General features: G+C 41.1%; 3 protein-coding genes across 6 annotated transcripts; 1 reads left to right on the top strand and 2 right to left on the bottom strand.

The window, feature by feature from the left end:
- Nucleotides 1–10: 10 nt before the first annotated feature.
- LOC6035274 (protein pigeon) lies at nt 11–10728 on the top strand. Of its 4 annotated transcripts, none has more exons than XM_038254219.1 (6): nt 11–157; nt 238–391; nt 1103–3278; nt 3341–3765; nt 9838–10157; nt 10219–10432. In XM_038254219.1, exons 2-6 carry the CDS (start codon nt 328–330, stop codon nt 10357–10359), a joined length of 3126 nt encoding a protein of 1041 aa, XP_038110147.1. In that variant the 5' UTR covers nt 11–157; nt 238–327; the 3' UTR covers nt 10360–10432. The 4 variants fall into 4 exon arrangements, with proteins under 4 accessions (XP_038110147.1, XP_038110146.1, XP_001845495.1 ...); XM_038254218.1 differs by having other exon boundaries at nt 9820–10157; XM_001845443.2 differs by lacking the exons at nt 9838–10157; nt 10219–10432 and adding an exon at nt 10473–10728.
- LOC6035273 (soma ferritin) lies at nt 10664–11462 on the bottom strand. The gene is made up of 2 exons (XM_001845442.2): nt 11175–11462; nt 10664–11114 (listed from the first exon to the last, which is right to left on the bottom strand). Exons 1-2 carry the CDS (start codon nt 11431–11433, stop codon nt 10735–10737), a joined length of 639 nt encoding a protein of 212 aa, XP_001845494.2. The 5' UTR covers nt 11434–11462; the 3' UTR covers nt 10664–10734.
- Nucleotides 11463–11515: 53 nt separating this feature from the next.
- On the bottom strand, nt 11516–13725 carry LOC6035272 (zinc finger protein 436). Its single transcript, XM_038256665.1, has 2 exons — nt 13590–13725; nt 11516–13500 (listed from the first exon to the last, which is right to left on the bottom strand). Exon 2 carries the CDS (start codon nt 13435–13437, stop codon nt 11617–11619), a length of 1821 nt encoding a protein of 606 aa, XP_038112593.1. The 5' UTR covers nt 13438–13500; nt 13590–13725; the 3' UTR covers nt 11516–11616.
- Between the last annotated feature and the right edge of the window lie 876 nt (nt 13726–14601).

The raw sequence follows: 14601 nt of genomic DNA, 5'->3' as shown, positions 1-14601 counted from the left end.
CGTTCTCAAATTCTTCAACATTACGCGTATCAAAAGTTTGCTGTTTGTGCGTCCGCTTGTGATTGCGGAAAAAAGTTGATTTTTTGTGTAAAAATGCGATTAAATTAATGTGATTGTTTGTTCTTCGGTGCGATTAGCTGTTAAAGAGTAGAGTTAGGTAAAATTAACCTGACGAATCTTTGAAATTCAGCAAAATTCCATAATACTCTGTTTGCTTTCGAATTATCGATTTTTCAGACTGGACCAGATTTCCCTTGGGGAAAAAAAGGTGTGGCGGAATTTTAGGGACTGCGTTCCACATAGAAGGAAACGTGTGCGTTCTGCAGGATGTTGAAGCAAGAAAATCTAGCGGCCAACTTTTGCGGCCTGCTGGCCGTCAGTGGGTGTAAAGGTTTGTTGAGCTTCTATCACCGTTCAAATTTACTGTTAAATGGGGTTACATTGAAATTTAGATAAAATTTATTGTTAAATCTGGAGCAACATTTGAAAGGGGCGGTACTACATTGTTCTTACGGCCTTTCTTCCCATTTAAACACGTATAATGCATTTGTATATCTTTGTACACTCGTGACCTGCGAAGTGAAACGGCGGATTAGGGTTTTTTACGGTCTTTGTAGCCAGCTAAGGTCCCGCAGCCTAAGGACGTCTACAAAAATTACGCTGTACAGGACCTTCATACTCCCTGTTGCTCTTTAAGTTCACGAATCGTGAACGCTAATGGAGGCTGACCGAATCCTGCGTTCAATCGTCGACGACAAACTAGTAAGAGACCGGTGATGCAGGCGAATTAACTTCGAGTTGTATCAAGACTACAAACATGCTGATATCGTAAAAGTCATCAAGCACGACAGGTTGAAGTGGGCTGGACGTGTAGCCAGAATATCGGACGAGCGGGCGACTAAAACGATATTTAGCAGCGAACCTGAACGGGGTCGTCGGCTTCGCGGAAGGCCTCGTACGCGTTGGCTGAGTGCAGTCGACGCCTATCCGTTCAAATGTTGCTCCAGAAAAGTAAAATTTCGGAAATCGACTAACATTACCAGAAATGCTCGACGTAGTTTTATAAAATTTAATGTTTATTTTAAAAAAAAAACCTTTTTAGAAGTCGCCATCGAATGGCGCATCCTGGGCAAGGAGCAGGATGGATCTCTCCTTACGAGCTGGGTTTCCTTCAACGCGAAGAACCGGGCGGAACAGCGCAGCAACATTGGAATTTACACGCCGATGCTGAAAACGCTGCAGACGGTGTTCCGCTTCCCAACGAAGGAGAACGTCATCCAGGCGTCGGTCAATTTGACTAAAACGTTGCTGCTGTTCACGACGAAGGAGTTGCGCCAGGAGGAATCCGGCCGAAAGACGGACATTTACCGGACGTTTTTGGTCGAGATTAAGGAGGGCGTCGAGGTGGAACCGTTTCTGTTGATGGAGGTCGATCGGAACCACCAGATGATGGCGCAGTTTCTGTGGCGCAATTTGGCGACGTTTGAAAAGAGTAATCAGGACAAGTTTCTCGTGATGATTCACCACGAGCAGGTGCTGCTGTACACGGTGACGCTGAAAAAGGTTGGCGTGGAGGGTGAGGAAGAGGAGGATGTGCTGGGGAGTTGTTCAAAGTTGAACATTTCCGACCCGGGCGCGTGGTACTGGGACAAGGATTGCTTGAAGAGCGAAACCATTACGAAGGGCTTCGTGTGGGCCCAGTGGGACCCGTCCGTGCAAGCTCTCTACTATATTCACATGAAGCCAGCGCCGAAGATGCTGTTTGAAAAGGACGACGGTTCTACCGAACGTAAGATGAATCCAACGCTGTCGGCGTTTCAATTCCATGACGATCTACGCACCGAAACTGTGCTCAACATTCCGCTGAATCTGCCAAACATTCCCACCTCGAGCTCGGGAACCGAAGACATTTACGAGGACGATGCGGTTCCGCTGCGCATTCACGACTCTTCGCTGAACCTGATCATCGTGAGCGATCCGGTTGGAATGCTGTACGTGTGCCATTACTATCTGTACCAACCCATCAAGCAATCGGACGAGGAAGCGTCCACTTCCCAGAGAATTTGTGACGTTCACTTTGCGTATTCGGTGACAATTCTGCACCACGGCTGTGTCATTCACTGCGTCATTCCGGGCATCCCGTGGGACAAGGCCAAAACCATGAAGCCGACATTTACGCAGCACGGTGATCATCACATGTTGGTGTTCCAGGCGGATCTGTTTATGCACCTGCTGGACGTCGGAGTGTCGCACGAACCGTGCTGCCACATTGTCTGTCCGCCGTTCACCCGACAACCGGTAACCCATCTGGTGCCGTGCTTTGCCACAAACAATATCTGCTACGACTCGGCCACGCTCGATCTCATCTCGATCACCATTCCCAAGAGTCACCTGATCGAGGCGTTCCGTAACGACACTTCCGTTGACAATCGCCTTGCCATCGTGCACTACTTCTTGGCCCATTCCAGCGGAGACATTGTGGAGATCTTTTCCGAATTGCTCGGAATCATCATGGAACGACCACTGCATCTTGACACGGTTCCTCTGCTGAAGGAAGCTCTCATCTCCGGCTCGTACGCCTCCTCCAAGAAAGGACTCTCGCAGGACCAACTTGCCCTGTACCGACTGCTTCCACTGACCACGTGCAACACCTCTAAACCCATCCAGGCCAAAGTGTCCGACCTGACCGTCGGTCTCTCCCACGAAACTCTCTACAACACGTCGATGATGCTCCTCTCACCGCAGCAGCGTCTCTCGCCCTACCGCAAAGACATCTGGACCCAGCTGTGGGAGCGCCTCAACGACAACAAAGAACGCGCCCGCTTCGCCCAGGAACAGGTCATCGAAAAGCTCATGTACTCGCTCACGTGCTACCAACCGGAAGCGCTGTCCCGCTGCTCGACCCCAATGTCCCCGGCCAACCCAATCGTCAACGTCGCCGCCGAATTCGCTGCGGCCAGCTCGCGCCGTACCATGCAGAACGATCTGCCCTTTCTCGAGACGGAAGAGTGCACCGCCAGCAAGCAGGAACTGGTGCTGAACGTAAACCTGCGCGAGCTCAGCATGCACCTGGTGAAGCACAGCGTCAAAGAGGTCAGCGGATTCCGCTGGCTCAAAAACGCCTTCTACGACAGCAATCCGGCGCCATCGCACGTGCACGCCGTGGCCACGCGCTACGTTGCGGCCCAACTCGAGCAATCGCGCGCCCTTTGCGTCCTGATCTGCAAAACTGCCGGCCTAGACTTGGCGCTCGAGAACGAGCGTGGATTCGCGCTGGTGTAAGTCAACTCAACACTTCTAATCTCAATCAATAATTACAACAAAACCCTTAATCCCACAGCGACCAACTAACCAGCGCCCAGCAGCTCAAGCTGTTCACCCTGCTCGAGCGGTACTGCCTGGCCACGGAATCGCTCGCCTTCCCCTTCCCCCTAGGGTTCTCGTCCTTTTTCACCTACCTCGGCTATCGGGCGCTGTCGTTCGACAACTTTATGCAGTACTCCGAGCACCACGTGTTCGAGCTGCAAATCGACGTCGTGAAGGTCATCATCGCCGACATTGACGACTCCACAGAGGGCATTCAGCGCAAGCTGAGCCTGCTGATGATGCTGCCGCGGACGCGCGCTCGGAGGTTGTTGAACAGCTGGAACCATCCGGTTAGTACGATGCTGAAAGGACGCGAGCACGCGCTCAACATCCTGTCCGGGAATTCGGTGCACCTGCGCGGGTACTCGCAGATGAAGAAGCGCGAGTACAAACCGAAAGGTATGGAAATGTGGTTGTATCGTTGTTTGTTGGTGTTTTGCAATGTTTCTGTGATAATTGTGCTGTGTTTATGTTTTTGTGATTATTTTTTTGGCCATTTTATACAAACATGTTTTTTGTGGAATTTCTGTTGTTTTTGTTGCATGCCGAAATCATTATCTTTCTTTTTGACTTATAACACCATATGCCTTATCTATAAAACCATATGCCTTAGAAATTTCGTTGCAATATTGTTTGGAAAGTATTTAAAAGTACAAATTATTTTATAAAAATATGCTGCAGTAAAATTACTTATTTTATATATTTATTTACATTTTATAGTGTTTTTGCTATTTTATTAAACAGCATCGTTTTCAAGTTAAACTAATTTTTATATATTGTGTTTCGTTTTTTGTTCATATGACACATTCCGCCGTGACGTTGCAACGCTTTGACTTTTCTTTTTTTAGTATTTCGGCTGTAACTCAAAAAATACATAAAAAAGGTATAGAAGTTATTACAGATTCGGAAAGGGCATTAAATTTCCTATAAGAAGTAGTATTGAAACATTATTTTAGGTAAATATTCTATTTTTGAGAGGGGAATATGTAGCGTGACGTTGCAACGCGTGACTTTTTCTCAATCCTGACCCAATTTATGTTTTGCCATTAACTCTGCTCTGTTAAACGGCAAATTTTGAGTTCTCCTTTCATTTTTAATGTAAAATTGATCAACAAATCGAATGCAATTATTAGTTTTACGAAAAAATCAAACCTCGATTTTTAAAGACCACTTACCCCCCCCTCTCCTCTCCTCTATCCATGTAATGGGACGTCCATGCATTACGTAACGGGGTAATATCAAGGAGGGGGGGGGGGAGGTCCAAGATTTATACAAAAAAATGTATCGGAAATGTATTCCCAGGGGGTGGAGGGGGTCTAAAAATATAAATGTTTTGTTACGTAATGCAAGAACGCTCCCTTAATATTTTAATGGTTTTGAGCAATTAAAAAAAAACACGTGGAAGTTTTAGAATGGAAGGGGGAGCTTCAAGTTTTCAGGAGGGCTAAAATTTATGAATAAAGTGCCCATATCGTGTGTTGATGGCCCCTAAGGGGTGATCTGCAAGCAACGTAACTTATTTTGTTGACTTTTGTGCTTTTTTAAATAAAATTTGAGGAAATAATAAAACTGTTTGCCTGCGCAACATAACATATTTAATTGCGAACAACTAAACGATGCATACAACTTATTCAGGTAAGGGTTCGTCCAACAATAAAGTGACAAAAGTTTGTAAAAAAAACAATCGAATCAAGTGATTTTTATTGTTTAGTGAATTTTAATGTAATTTGGCCTACGTAAGGGTGTGGGATAAAAAAATCGTTGCGTTGCATTAGAATGAACCCTCACGTAAATCAGTTTATCATAAAGGGGCCATTCAGTTACCACGTGATTACTTTTAAGAAAGTTTTAGAATTTTTACCCCTGGTCTATCGGTCTATTTTGATTTGTTCAACAAGTTTCATAAAATACCTACTTTTATTCGAGTTGCATACAAACTTAAGTAACGGAATTTGCGAATGACCCATGTACAATTCTTCTGTAAATATGCTCGGAAACATTATATAAAAAATATATAATATTTAGAATCCTTTTATTTTCAAAAACCAACTACGCATACACCTTTTTTGCCATGTGACTAATATGATTTAAAATTTCGTGACGTTGCAACGCAAACTTAAACCTGTTGTAACTTTGGATCTAGACAACCAATTTAGTCGCTCTAGGTTGCATTTGAAAGCTCTTTCTAAGTACAAAGAGCATCCAAAATATCAAAATGATTGAATGTTTAGTTTTCTGTTGGCATAAACAACTGTCCCTTTTTCGTGACGTTGCAACGCAATAAAATGGTAAACTTACACTAGTTCGAAAAAATACTTAACTTAAGATAAACTGCAAATCCATGACATTTCTGTTAAGTACATCTAAAAACCTACAAAATGCAATCAAAAGAATAATTTTTGGATTTTATTTCGCTGAAAACCAGGAGTTTTTAGAAAAATGTTTTAAATCGATGATTTTATCACGAATTGATGCAAAACTTAACCAACTTGTACAAAATGATATTCAAATGATCAATTAATGAAAACCATGTTTTTTGAAGCTTCAAGTAGTCTAGAATCGAGGAAAAATATCCAAATAGCTCATACACGCTTTTCAAAAATTCATCCCAAGGTGTACATTACCAGAGAATGTGTCATATCATTAAACAATACTCCAATTATTCGTCTAAGCAATCTTGATCCAACTTATTGTTAGTGAAACTACTGAAAATTATTTAAAAAAAAAACGTTTTATGATTTTATTTTTAGATTTGCCAGTGAAAAAAAGATAATTAATCAGAAATTGATAAGAAAAAAAGAGTATAAGCCGTGGTGATAATTGGACTCAAAAACATTGAATTTTTTACCAGCAGTCAAAACATTGAAATATTTTGAATTGTACAAAAAAAAAATCAATTTCAAATGTTTTAAATGTATTAAAATAAAATAAAAACAGATTTAGAAAAAAATAAGAATTTCAAAAGTTTAAAAAATAATAATAATATCTGGAGTTTTTTTTAATAGGTCCAATTAACCAAATTTTCAGTTTTTGCATTTTGGGTGTTTTTCAATACCCCTGACTCACGGCGTTTTCAAAAACACCCAAAAAGCAAAAACTGGAAATTTGGTTTATTGGCCCTTTTCAAAAAAAAACTCCAGATATTAAAAATTTCAAAAAATCAAATCAAATCGGGACCCGGGAATTTTTTTAACTAGCCAATAGTGGCAATAACTTAAAAAGAAAAGTAAAAAAACGTTTCTTTTTAATGAATTCAGATACAATTAATTCATACTAATCCAATGAAATGTAAAACTAAGTAACCCCATTGTTTTGAGGAACTATTTCTTCATTTTGATTTTTTACCTCAATCTACAAATAAAAAATCGTTCCTTGAGCCTTTTTTGGGAAATTGCAGTTTAAAATGTTTACGGATCTTCATTCGCACTGGGTGATTTTTCAAAAGTTGCACAAACTTGTTGTTGAACCTGTTATTAGATTTTTTGAAGGTAAAAAAATAACTAATATATAATTTTCCACTTATGCAATATCGTATTTCTGCAATATGATAAATAACGACACAAAGTAAAAACTTTAAGTTGATTTTTTCCTTCTTAAGATCAACTAAGCCACGTAGCCCAGTGGTAACGCTTCCGCCTCGTAAGCGGTAGATCGGGGTTCAAATCCCGGCTCGGACCAACACAACTGGTGATCTTTTCCCTTCTGGAATCGATTGCTTAGTAAAGGGAAGGTAGTGTATCGTCACAAACTGGACCTTATCACGACACCTTAGGGAGGCGACCTATGGAATGTTAACATTAGGTTGAGAATGAAACTGCAACTGAATCCGCTTTGTAAATGCCGGCCCCGATACTCTTCAAGGGTGTTCCCCTCAGGAACTGGAAAAGATTTACTTCTAGATCAACTAAATGTTCAAAATTAGCGGACACTAACTGTACAAAGAATGCCTGATTGTTATCCCAAAATATAATTTAATATGCAAAACACAAAATTACTTATTGACATAAAAAAAAATACTTACTTAGAATTGGAAATAATGAATATTTCATTCCTGGTGTGTAACTACTAAGAATGTTACAAGGTAAATTTTGGAGTCGACATTTTTGTTTACTCTCAATTATAGTTATTGGAATTTTTTAAAAGTTAAAATTTAAACTTTTAGAATAAGAAGATTAGAGAAGCATTGGTTTATTCCATTTTGAAAATCGAACATTGAATATCCAATGTTCTAAACCATTTCGAATTTTTCAAATATTTTTCTGATTAAATTATTGATTTTGGTTCGATATTTGTAAGTATAAAATTTCCCGGGAGTCTCGACCAAATTTCCCGGGAATCGAGAGGTCCAAAAATGGCCGATTTCCCGAGAATTCCCGCTCGTCACCCTCTACATGTTTGAGTTTATTTAAAAATCTTTTGAATTTTTGAAAATTGTCTATGTTTATGTTTTTTTTTCGCAAAAATATTTTTTTCGACAAACCTTTCATTTTTTGAAAATTAATAATTGCAAAACAACTGAACCAGTGTAAAATGCATTTAAAAAAATCCATGCAAATGATGGCTTGTTATTTCAATATTTATATTTACACGAAAGGGGAAGGTTGATATTTTCAAATAAAGTGTCCACGTAGTTTATGAAAGGTCGCTTATTTAGAAATTTATATTTTTTTTAATTGTCTTAGATTTTCCAAATCGTCGCTTTTTGATATTTTTTAAAATAACTTTTTTTTAATTTCCATATTTTAAAAACGTTATTTTCAACAAAAAAAAATAAGTTTTAGAGTTGTTTGAAATTCCGAAAAAAAATAATTTGCTTGAATTCTTAAATTTTGAATTTATTTGAAATAAATGACATTGAAAAAAAAATATATGAAGGATTTTTTAATTTTTAAAACTTCTAACCTCTTTTTTAAACCGGTGTAAAATTTTTAAATATTTTAACTTTCAGAACATTAAAATAAAATTTGAAAACTTTTTTTTTATTATTCAGAAATTTATAAAATTTATGATATTGTCTTAGATTTTCGAAGTCATCGCATTCTAATATAAAAAAAAACCTTTTTAAAATTTTCATATTTTAAAAACGTTATTTATTTTCAAAAAAACAAATTTGAGATGCCTGAAACTAACTAAAATGAAATGGTTAAAATTTTATGAAATCTTGAATTTTGCTATTTTTTTCAAATTTATGAAAACTTTAATTTTTTTTTGAAACAATCGACTTCTGAAAAAAAATTAAAATATTTGAAGCTTATAGAATTTCTTAAATTTGTTGACTCCTTACTTTTTTATAATTCTGGAAAAGGGGCCATCCCAAAACTACGCGAACGATTTAAGGTCCTGTATAAACATTTTTGCAAAATCCAAAGTGAACGATCTAAATCGATCTGGCATCGTATGTTTTAAGCTTGGCAACACTGATAAGTTTTTTCTGGGCGTAAAGGCAAATTTTCAGTTTTTTTAATGGTCCAATAAACCAAATTTCCAGTTTTTGCTTTTTGGGTGTTTTTTAATACCACGGCGGTTTCAAAAACACCCAAAAAGCCTATGTTACCTATGGATGAGCTTTTTGAAGAAAATAAGCGAGAAATTTAAGGGGTTACATACATAAAATCTCAAAATTTCATATTACAGATTTTTTTTTGAATCCACTAAAAGATGATTTTCAATCGCTCCTGAAAATTTCATGAACATATTAAATAATTAAACTGAGTTAGAGACGATTTTCAGCTCAACATTTTTCCGTGCGCAATGCGAGCTGTCAAACTTTCTGAGCGTTTTTTCTCGAAACACCGAGTTAATTTACGAGTGCCACGATATCTCGAGATTGGATGGACCAAATTGGCTTAAATTTGGGGTGAAGACTCTCAAGACATATACCGTGTGTATGACGAAGCCCGAATTTGAAATTTTTAAAAAATACAAAAATCAAAAACTGACAATTTTTTATGTGAAAAACACAAAAATATTTTTATCTTTTTTTTTTTAAATAAGTTTTTTGAAAATCAGCTTTCGTCATGCACACAGGACCGGTTTAACGAGTCTTCACCAAAATTTTGAAAAATTCGTGGCACCCGTTTTTTGAAACTGCTAACTTCAAATAGCTATATCTCGGCAATGATACAAACAAATGTCTTCAAGTATGTTTTGATAATAGATGAAAATGTGTTTTTGAATGCCCTGATAACTGTTTTTTTAAATAATATTAAGTGTGTGCTCACACCAACCTCTGACTTTTTTATCGCTTTATATGTATGTAACCCCTTAAGTAGTAGGTACTAAGCACAAGAAAATATTTTTTTGTAAGGCTTAATTTTACCAAAAAAAAAATACTAACATTTCTATATTTTTGTGTGTCTTCCAAAGCACTTGAAATCCGTTCTGGTTCTGGTATTCAAACTATCTAATAATTCGAGAGAAGGTCACTGCTAACACTTGCGTCTCCTCATTCAGAACCGCTCTCCATTCTAGCTTTTATGTGTATTTTATGTCTCATGCCGTGGCGATCCCGGTCCGTCTACCAGGCGTGTCCAATTTCGGTGCGGCCCAGTCGACATCCGCTGTGCCAGTGCACCCACGCCGAGCTCGCTGGAATCCACCTGGAGGAGGACGGTGCCGATAGCACTGTGAATCGAAGCAGTAGCAGCAACTTTTCCTTCTTTTCCGCAACCACGGTTCAGGTCGAGTCGGAATCGTCGCCACCGTCGCCGTGCGTCCTGTTCGACAGACCCAGGTGGACGTGCAAACCGCGGAAAAGCCGTTGGACGCGAAGATTACTGTGTTTGCTTTTGGTATTCGTTTACGTTGTTCTGGCTGTTGCAGTTGTTGCACTTGCGGTTTACTTCTTTTTAGAGTATAATTTTATTCCAATCATCACACGGAGTTCCGGGTTCATCAGGATGGCACTCCAGCACACGGAAGATTAGTGAGTGCGGTGCACTGCATGAGCTTCAGCGCGTATTTTTATACATCAGTTGCGTGTGCTTTTCATAGGTTCTTCAGATTTCATTTGTATAAATTGCATGCCAAATACAATTAAATTATTGATGCTTTTGTTACTTTAAAACAAATCGATTTGTTTGATTCATCCAATCGTACTCACGTAGATCTCGGAGAGCAGATGAGTGCCGTACAGAAGCTGCAGGAACCGCTGGACTGCTTTTTGGACCTGCTAACCGCCAAGGCGAGTCTCAACGAGCTCGATTTTAATCTACTTATCGAAACTACGCTCAGCTCAGTCGAAAATTTCGAGTTGTAAGTCAACGCCAAATATTTTTAAACTTCGGGACAAGTGCAATGTGTTTTAACCCAAAATCTATTTCCCAATAAAGGTAATCACGTGTTTTAAGTAGCAAAAAAAAACTCCGTTTAGGCTTTAAATTTGTGCTCCAACTCCCGGTTCAACAGGTACACCCCGTTCGGGGTCTTCTCCAGGGTTCTCCACCGGGCGATCAACAGATTAACCTCGCGAATCGACTCGATTTGCTCGTTGAGAAACTCCGTAACGATAAATTCGGTCGTAACGACGTCGTTGTGCTTCTCGGCCAAACGGTACAGCGCGGAAAGGGACTCCGAGACGCAGTTCTCCAAGCGGACCGTCTCGTTCAGCGTTGTCCCGATGTTGGCCCAGCTGCACGTGGCCGGCTTCTTGATCGTGTTCAGCTCAACGGCTCCGTTTCGCTTCAGCAGGTACTTGGCGAGTGCGTCCGCGTGGGATTGCTCCTCCTGGGACATGCTGCGGTAGAGTCCTGAAGATGACAGTGCGTTACAAGTCATGCAAATTCCTCACAAAGATACAAAAATCTCACCGAAAAACCCCATCAAACCGACGCCGGAACGGGCGAAAAAATAGCTCATCGAAAGGTAAGTGTGGCTGGCGAACAGTTCCGAGTTGATTTGCTCGTTGATGGCACCCTGCACGAGGGCGTTGATTTGCGGTGCGGCCAGGTTCTCCGATTTGCTTCCATCGGGCTGTGCCGGGTCTTCCGGTGGGCAGATGACCCGACCGGAAGCGAACAATCTGCGGTTCGTCAGGGTAGACAAGGCCAGTCGGCGGAGAAGGAACATTGCTTGACGTGTTTGAAGCGAGGCAAGGGTTGCTGTGATTTGAGTAAGCTTTGCATCGGTTTTTAACCGTACAAAATCATTATTTAAATTAATTATTTTTTTTTATTTTTTACTTACAGTTTATTTAAAAATGTCTTAACTTAAACTTTGCACTTTATAACGCTCTGTTGTACCCTGCAATCATCACGTTTCCATCTTCACCTTGTGCACATCCAGCACGTGCTCCTCGAGCACCGCCTTCGCCCGGAACGAGGCCCCGCACAGCTCGCACACAAAGGGCCGATCGGTGTGCACGATAAAGTGTGCCACCACGGTCCGTTTCGCGGAGAAGCCCCTCCGGCAGAGGGTGCACTCGTACACGCGCGCGTTTCCCACCTGGTAGTGTTCAACGGGATTTTTTACCGAGATCCGGTCCGCGTCCGAGTGGGTGTGCACGTGATCGGCGAGTTGCGGTTTCTGGTAGAATCCTTGCCCGCAGATGGGACAGTTGTACGGGTGCTTTCCGGGGTGGGAGGTTTGGTAGTGCTTGGGGAGTTCGTCCTCGTTGCTGAATACTTGCTCGCAGTCGTAGCATTTGCGTTGCTTGTTCTGCGCGTTGATGTGGTTCTGGATGTGGCGGTGGGCTGTTCGTTGCACTTTGAAGGTCTTTTTGCACACGGTGCAGGGGAAGTTGCGCTCGTTGGCATGCGTTGCGATGTGTTCCTTGATGTTCTTCTTGGACATCCACCGTTCACACTGCGGACATTGGACCTTTTCGTAGACTGTTCCGAACTTTGGGCGTGGTTCGTTGCACTGACTTGTGTAGTGTTTACCGCCGCAGGTTGTGCAGGTAAGCGAGAGTTCTTTGAGGTGAAACTCTTGGTGCTGCGTTTCAGCCCGAGGCGAGGAGAACAACCGGAAGCACATCCGGCACTCGTTGACGGTCGCGTTGTCCTCCTGAAAGGTTCGCCACAGCGACTGCATGATAAAGGACTTGGCCGTATCGGCGTCGTGGCCACTTTTGATGTGTTCGTTTAGGTGCGCCAAAAGGTAGAACGTCTTGGCGCACACGAAACAGTTGTACAGCGTACGACCGTGCGCTTCCAAGCAGTGCAAGTTGTAAACGTTTATCTTGGTGTCGAATGATTCTTTGCAGAACTCACATTTTCGTCGTGCCACTATTGGCTTAGAACCGCCCTTCACAGTCGATGGTCTGTTAACTTTTTTATGCTTCTTCGACTCATCCTTCAACTCGAATATGCCGCCATGTGTCTTTAAATGGGCATACAGTTTTTCATTCTCGTCAAATGTAGCCGAGCAATCGCCAAACTTGCATTGCAACTGAGAACATCTCGCATCTCCCGTGTGTTCCTTCTTCAAATGACTCTGAAGTTCCTGGTACTCCACAAACCGTTTATCACAAGCCACAAACTGGCACTTGAACCGCTCCTCGTCCTTCACCTTCTCCTCTCCCTTCTCACTTCCCTCCGCCAGTTCCGATCTCGTCTCATCCTGCAAATACTCCACGAAATACTCCGAAACGGCGCTCTCCTCCTCAAACTGATCCACCTCAAACTCAATCACCTCCTCGTCCGTCTCAATCGGTTCCTCCTCCACGAGATCCTGCAGATCGGCCTCCACCTCCTCAAATCCAACCTCCTCCCCAGCTTCCTCTTCCTCTGTCTCCTCAAACACAATCATCTCGTCATCGCCATCATCCCCGAGGCCCTGATCCAGCGCCAATATCTCCTCCGGTGGACATTCTTCGATGATTTCGTCCGCATCGTCACCCTCGCCGTAGCAAACCAGCACCTGCTGCAGATCCGGCTGGTGGACAACGGTGATCGCTTCCGGCACCACCGTGCACCTGTCCAGAACGTCGACCAGCCGGGAGATGACGTCGTAGTAGCGGGCGACATTCAGCAGCATGCGGCATTCGCTGCTAGCGGAAGGGGCGTTGCTGCCTCCGGTGGTGGCGGCGGCAGCAGCCGCCGGGGGTTCCGGGAAAGCCGTTGAGGACATCATGCTTTGGTGAGCGGATCGTTTGAGTTATGGTGTCATTGTTTATCAGTTGAAATGTTGGCGGTCCTGAAGAATAATTTTAATTAGATCATGACTCAAGCAAAAATCATAAATTACATTAGTTTTATTCTGTTCAACTTTGAATCGAATCTTACCTGAATCCTTATTATTAAATAAAAATTTTATTGACAAAATTTTAATTTGTTTAGAAGGTTTAAAACAAAACAAACTTTCATGGTTGTCAACATTCGATTCCTTCAGAAACTTATAAGAAAGAGCAGAGGATCACACTCTCATTACAAATAACCCATATTAAAGTTTTACCAATACTTTTTGGTTTACTCACTCAAAACTTCTTGCAAATATTGATGTAAAACCAAATCTTAAGTTTTTTTTAAGTCCTATAACAGTTCAGTAACAACTTTTCAAAAGGGCGAAACCCTCAGATGTAAACAAACTGAGTTTTCGTCAGAATCATGTAAAGCGAACAAAACTGTTTATAAAACCCCTCCAACATCTCAAAATTCCGAAACTACGTAGTTTTACAAGCAAAAACAAAAGGGCTAAACTATAATGTCAATCAAAACAAACCAAATTGAGTATCCGCTTTTGTGTTTTTACCGTTTTTACCCATCCACGAGGGGCGAATGTAGTGTTTTCTGCAAGTTCCGACGTATATTTAAAAACACTAAATTTTCGTTATAATTTAGTGAATTTTAATCTGAAAATCCTCAAAATTTATCAATCAAAATCAAGATCAAAATCAATTTTGTTTATCACTCAGGTCGTAAATATCACTTTTTTATCACTGACTGTAACATTTCACAATGATAAAATAGTTTTTTAACCACTTTCTTCCATTAAACCCCAAAACATTTAGAAAACACAAAAGGGCGAATCGGTTGTTTACTTCTGCTTTGTGGCGTAATCTGACGGGCGATACCGTTGTTTTGGTTGGGTGGGTGGCGAGTACGGTGGGGCGAAAATTAAAGCACGCTATTCAAAAGAGCGTAATTTCTGTTTTCTCAATTTTTAATAGCAATAATATCTTACTAAATGAATTTCTAATTGCTCTGTATGATGAAATTATTGCTATTTTCTTTTACGTTTTGACAAAATTGATGGTTTGCATGCATTTTTGTGGAAATAGGAATTGATCGAAAATGC

The sequence above is a fragment of the Culex quinquefasciatus genome, chromosome 2, assembly GCF_015732765.1.
Source record: "Culex quinquefasciatus strain JHB chromosome 2, VPISU_Cqui_1.0_pri_paternal, whole genome shotgun sequence".
Lineage (NCBI taxonomy): Eukaryota > Metazoa > Arthropoda > Insecta > Diptera > Culicidae > Culex > Culex quinquefasciatus.
This window is presented reverse-complemented; position numbering and strand designations above follow the sequence as displayed.

Excerpts from the sequence above, each read along its gene's own strand:
- LOC6035274 (XM_038254218.1), top strand. The coding sequence starts at position 328 with ATGTTGAAGCAAGAAAATCTAGCGGCCAACTTTTGCGGCCTGCTGGCC. Across the intron at positions 3,766-9,819 it reads GCGCGAGTACAAACCGAAAG|AACCGCTCTCCATTCTAGCT; the intron begins GTATGGAAATGT and ends CTCCTCATTCAG. Across the intron at positions 10,158-10,218 it reads GATTACTGTGTTTGCTTTTG|AGTATAATTTTATTCCAATC; the intron begins GTATTCGTTTAC and ends ACTTCTTTTTAG.
- LOC6035272 (XM_038256665.1), bottom strand. The coding sequence starts at position 13,437 with ATGATGTCCTCAACGGCTTTCCCGGAACCCCCGGCGGCTGCTGCCGCC.
- LOC6035273 (XM_001845442.2), bottom strand. The coding sequence starts at position 11,433 with ATGTTCCTTCTCCGCCGACTGGCCTTGTCTACCCTGACGAACCGCAGA. Across the intron at positions 11,115-11,174 it reads CGGTTTGATGGGGTTTTTCG|GACTCTACCGCAGCATGTCC; the intron begins GTGAGATTTTTG and ends TGTCATCTTCAG.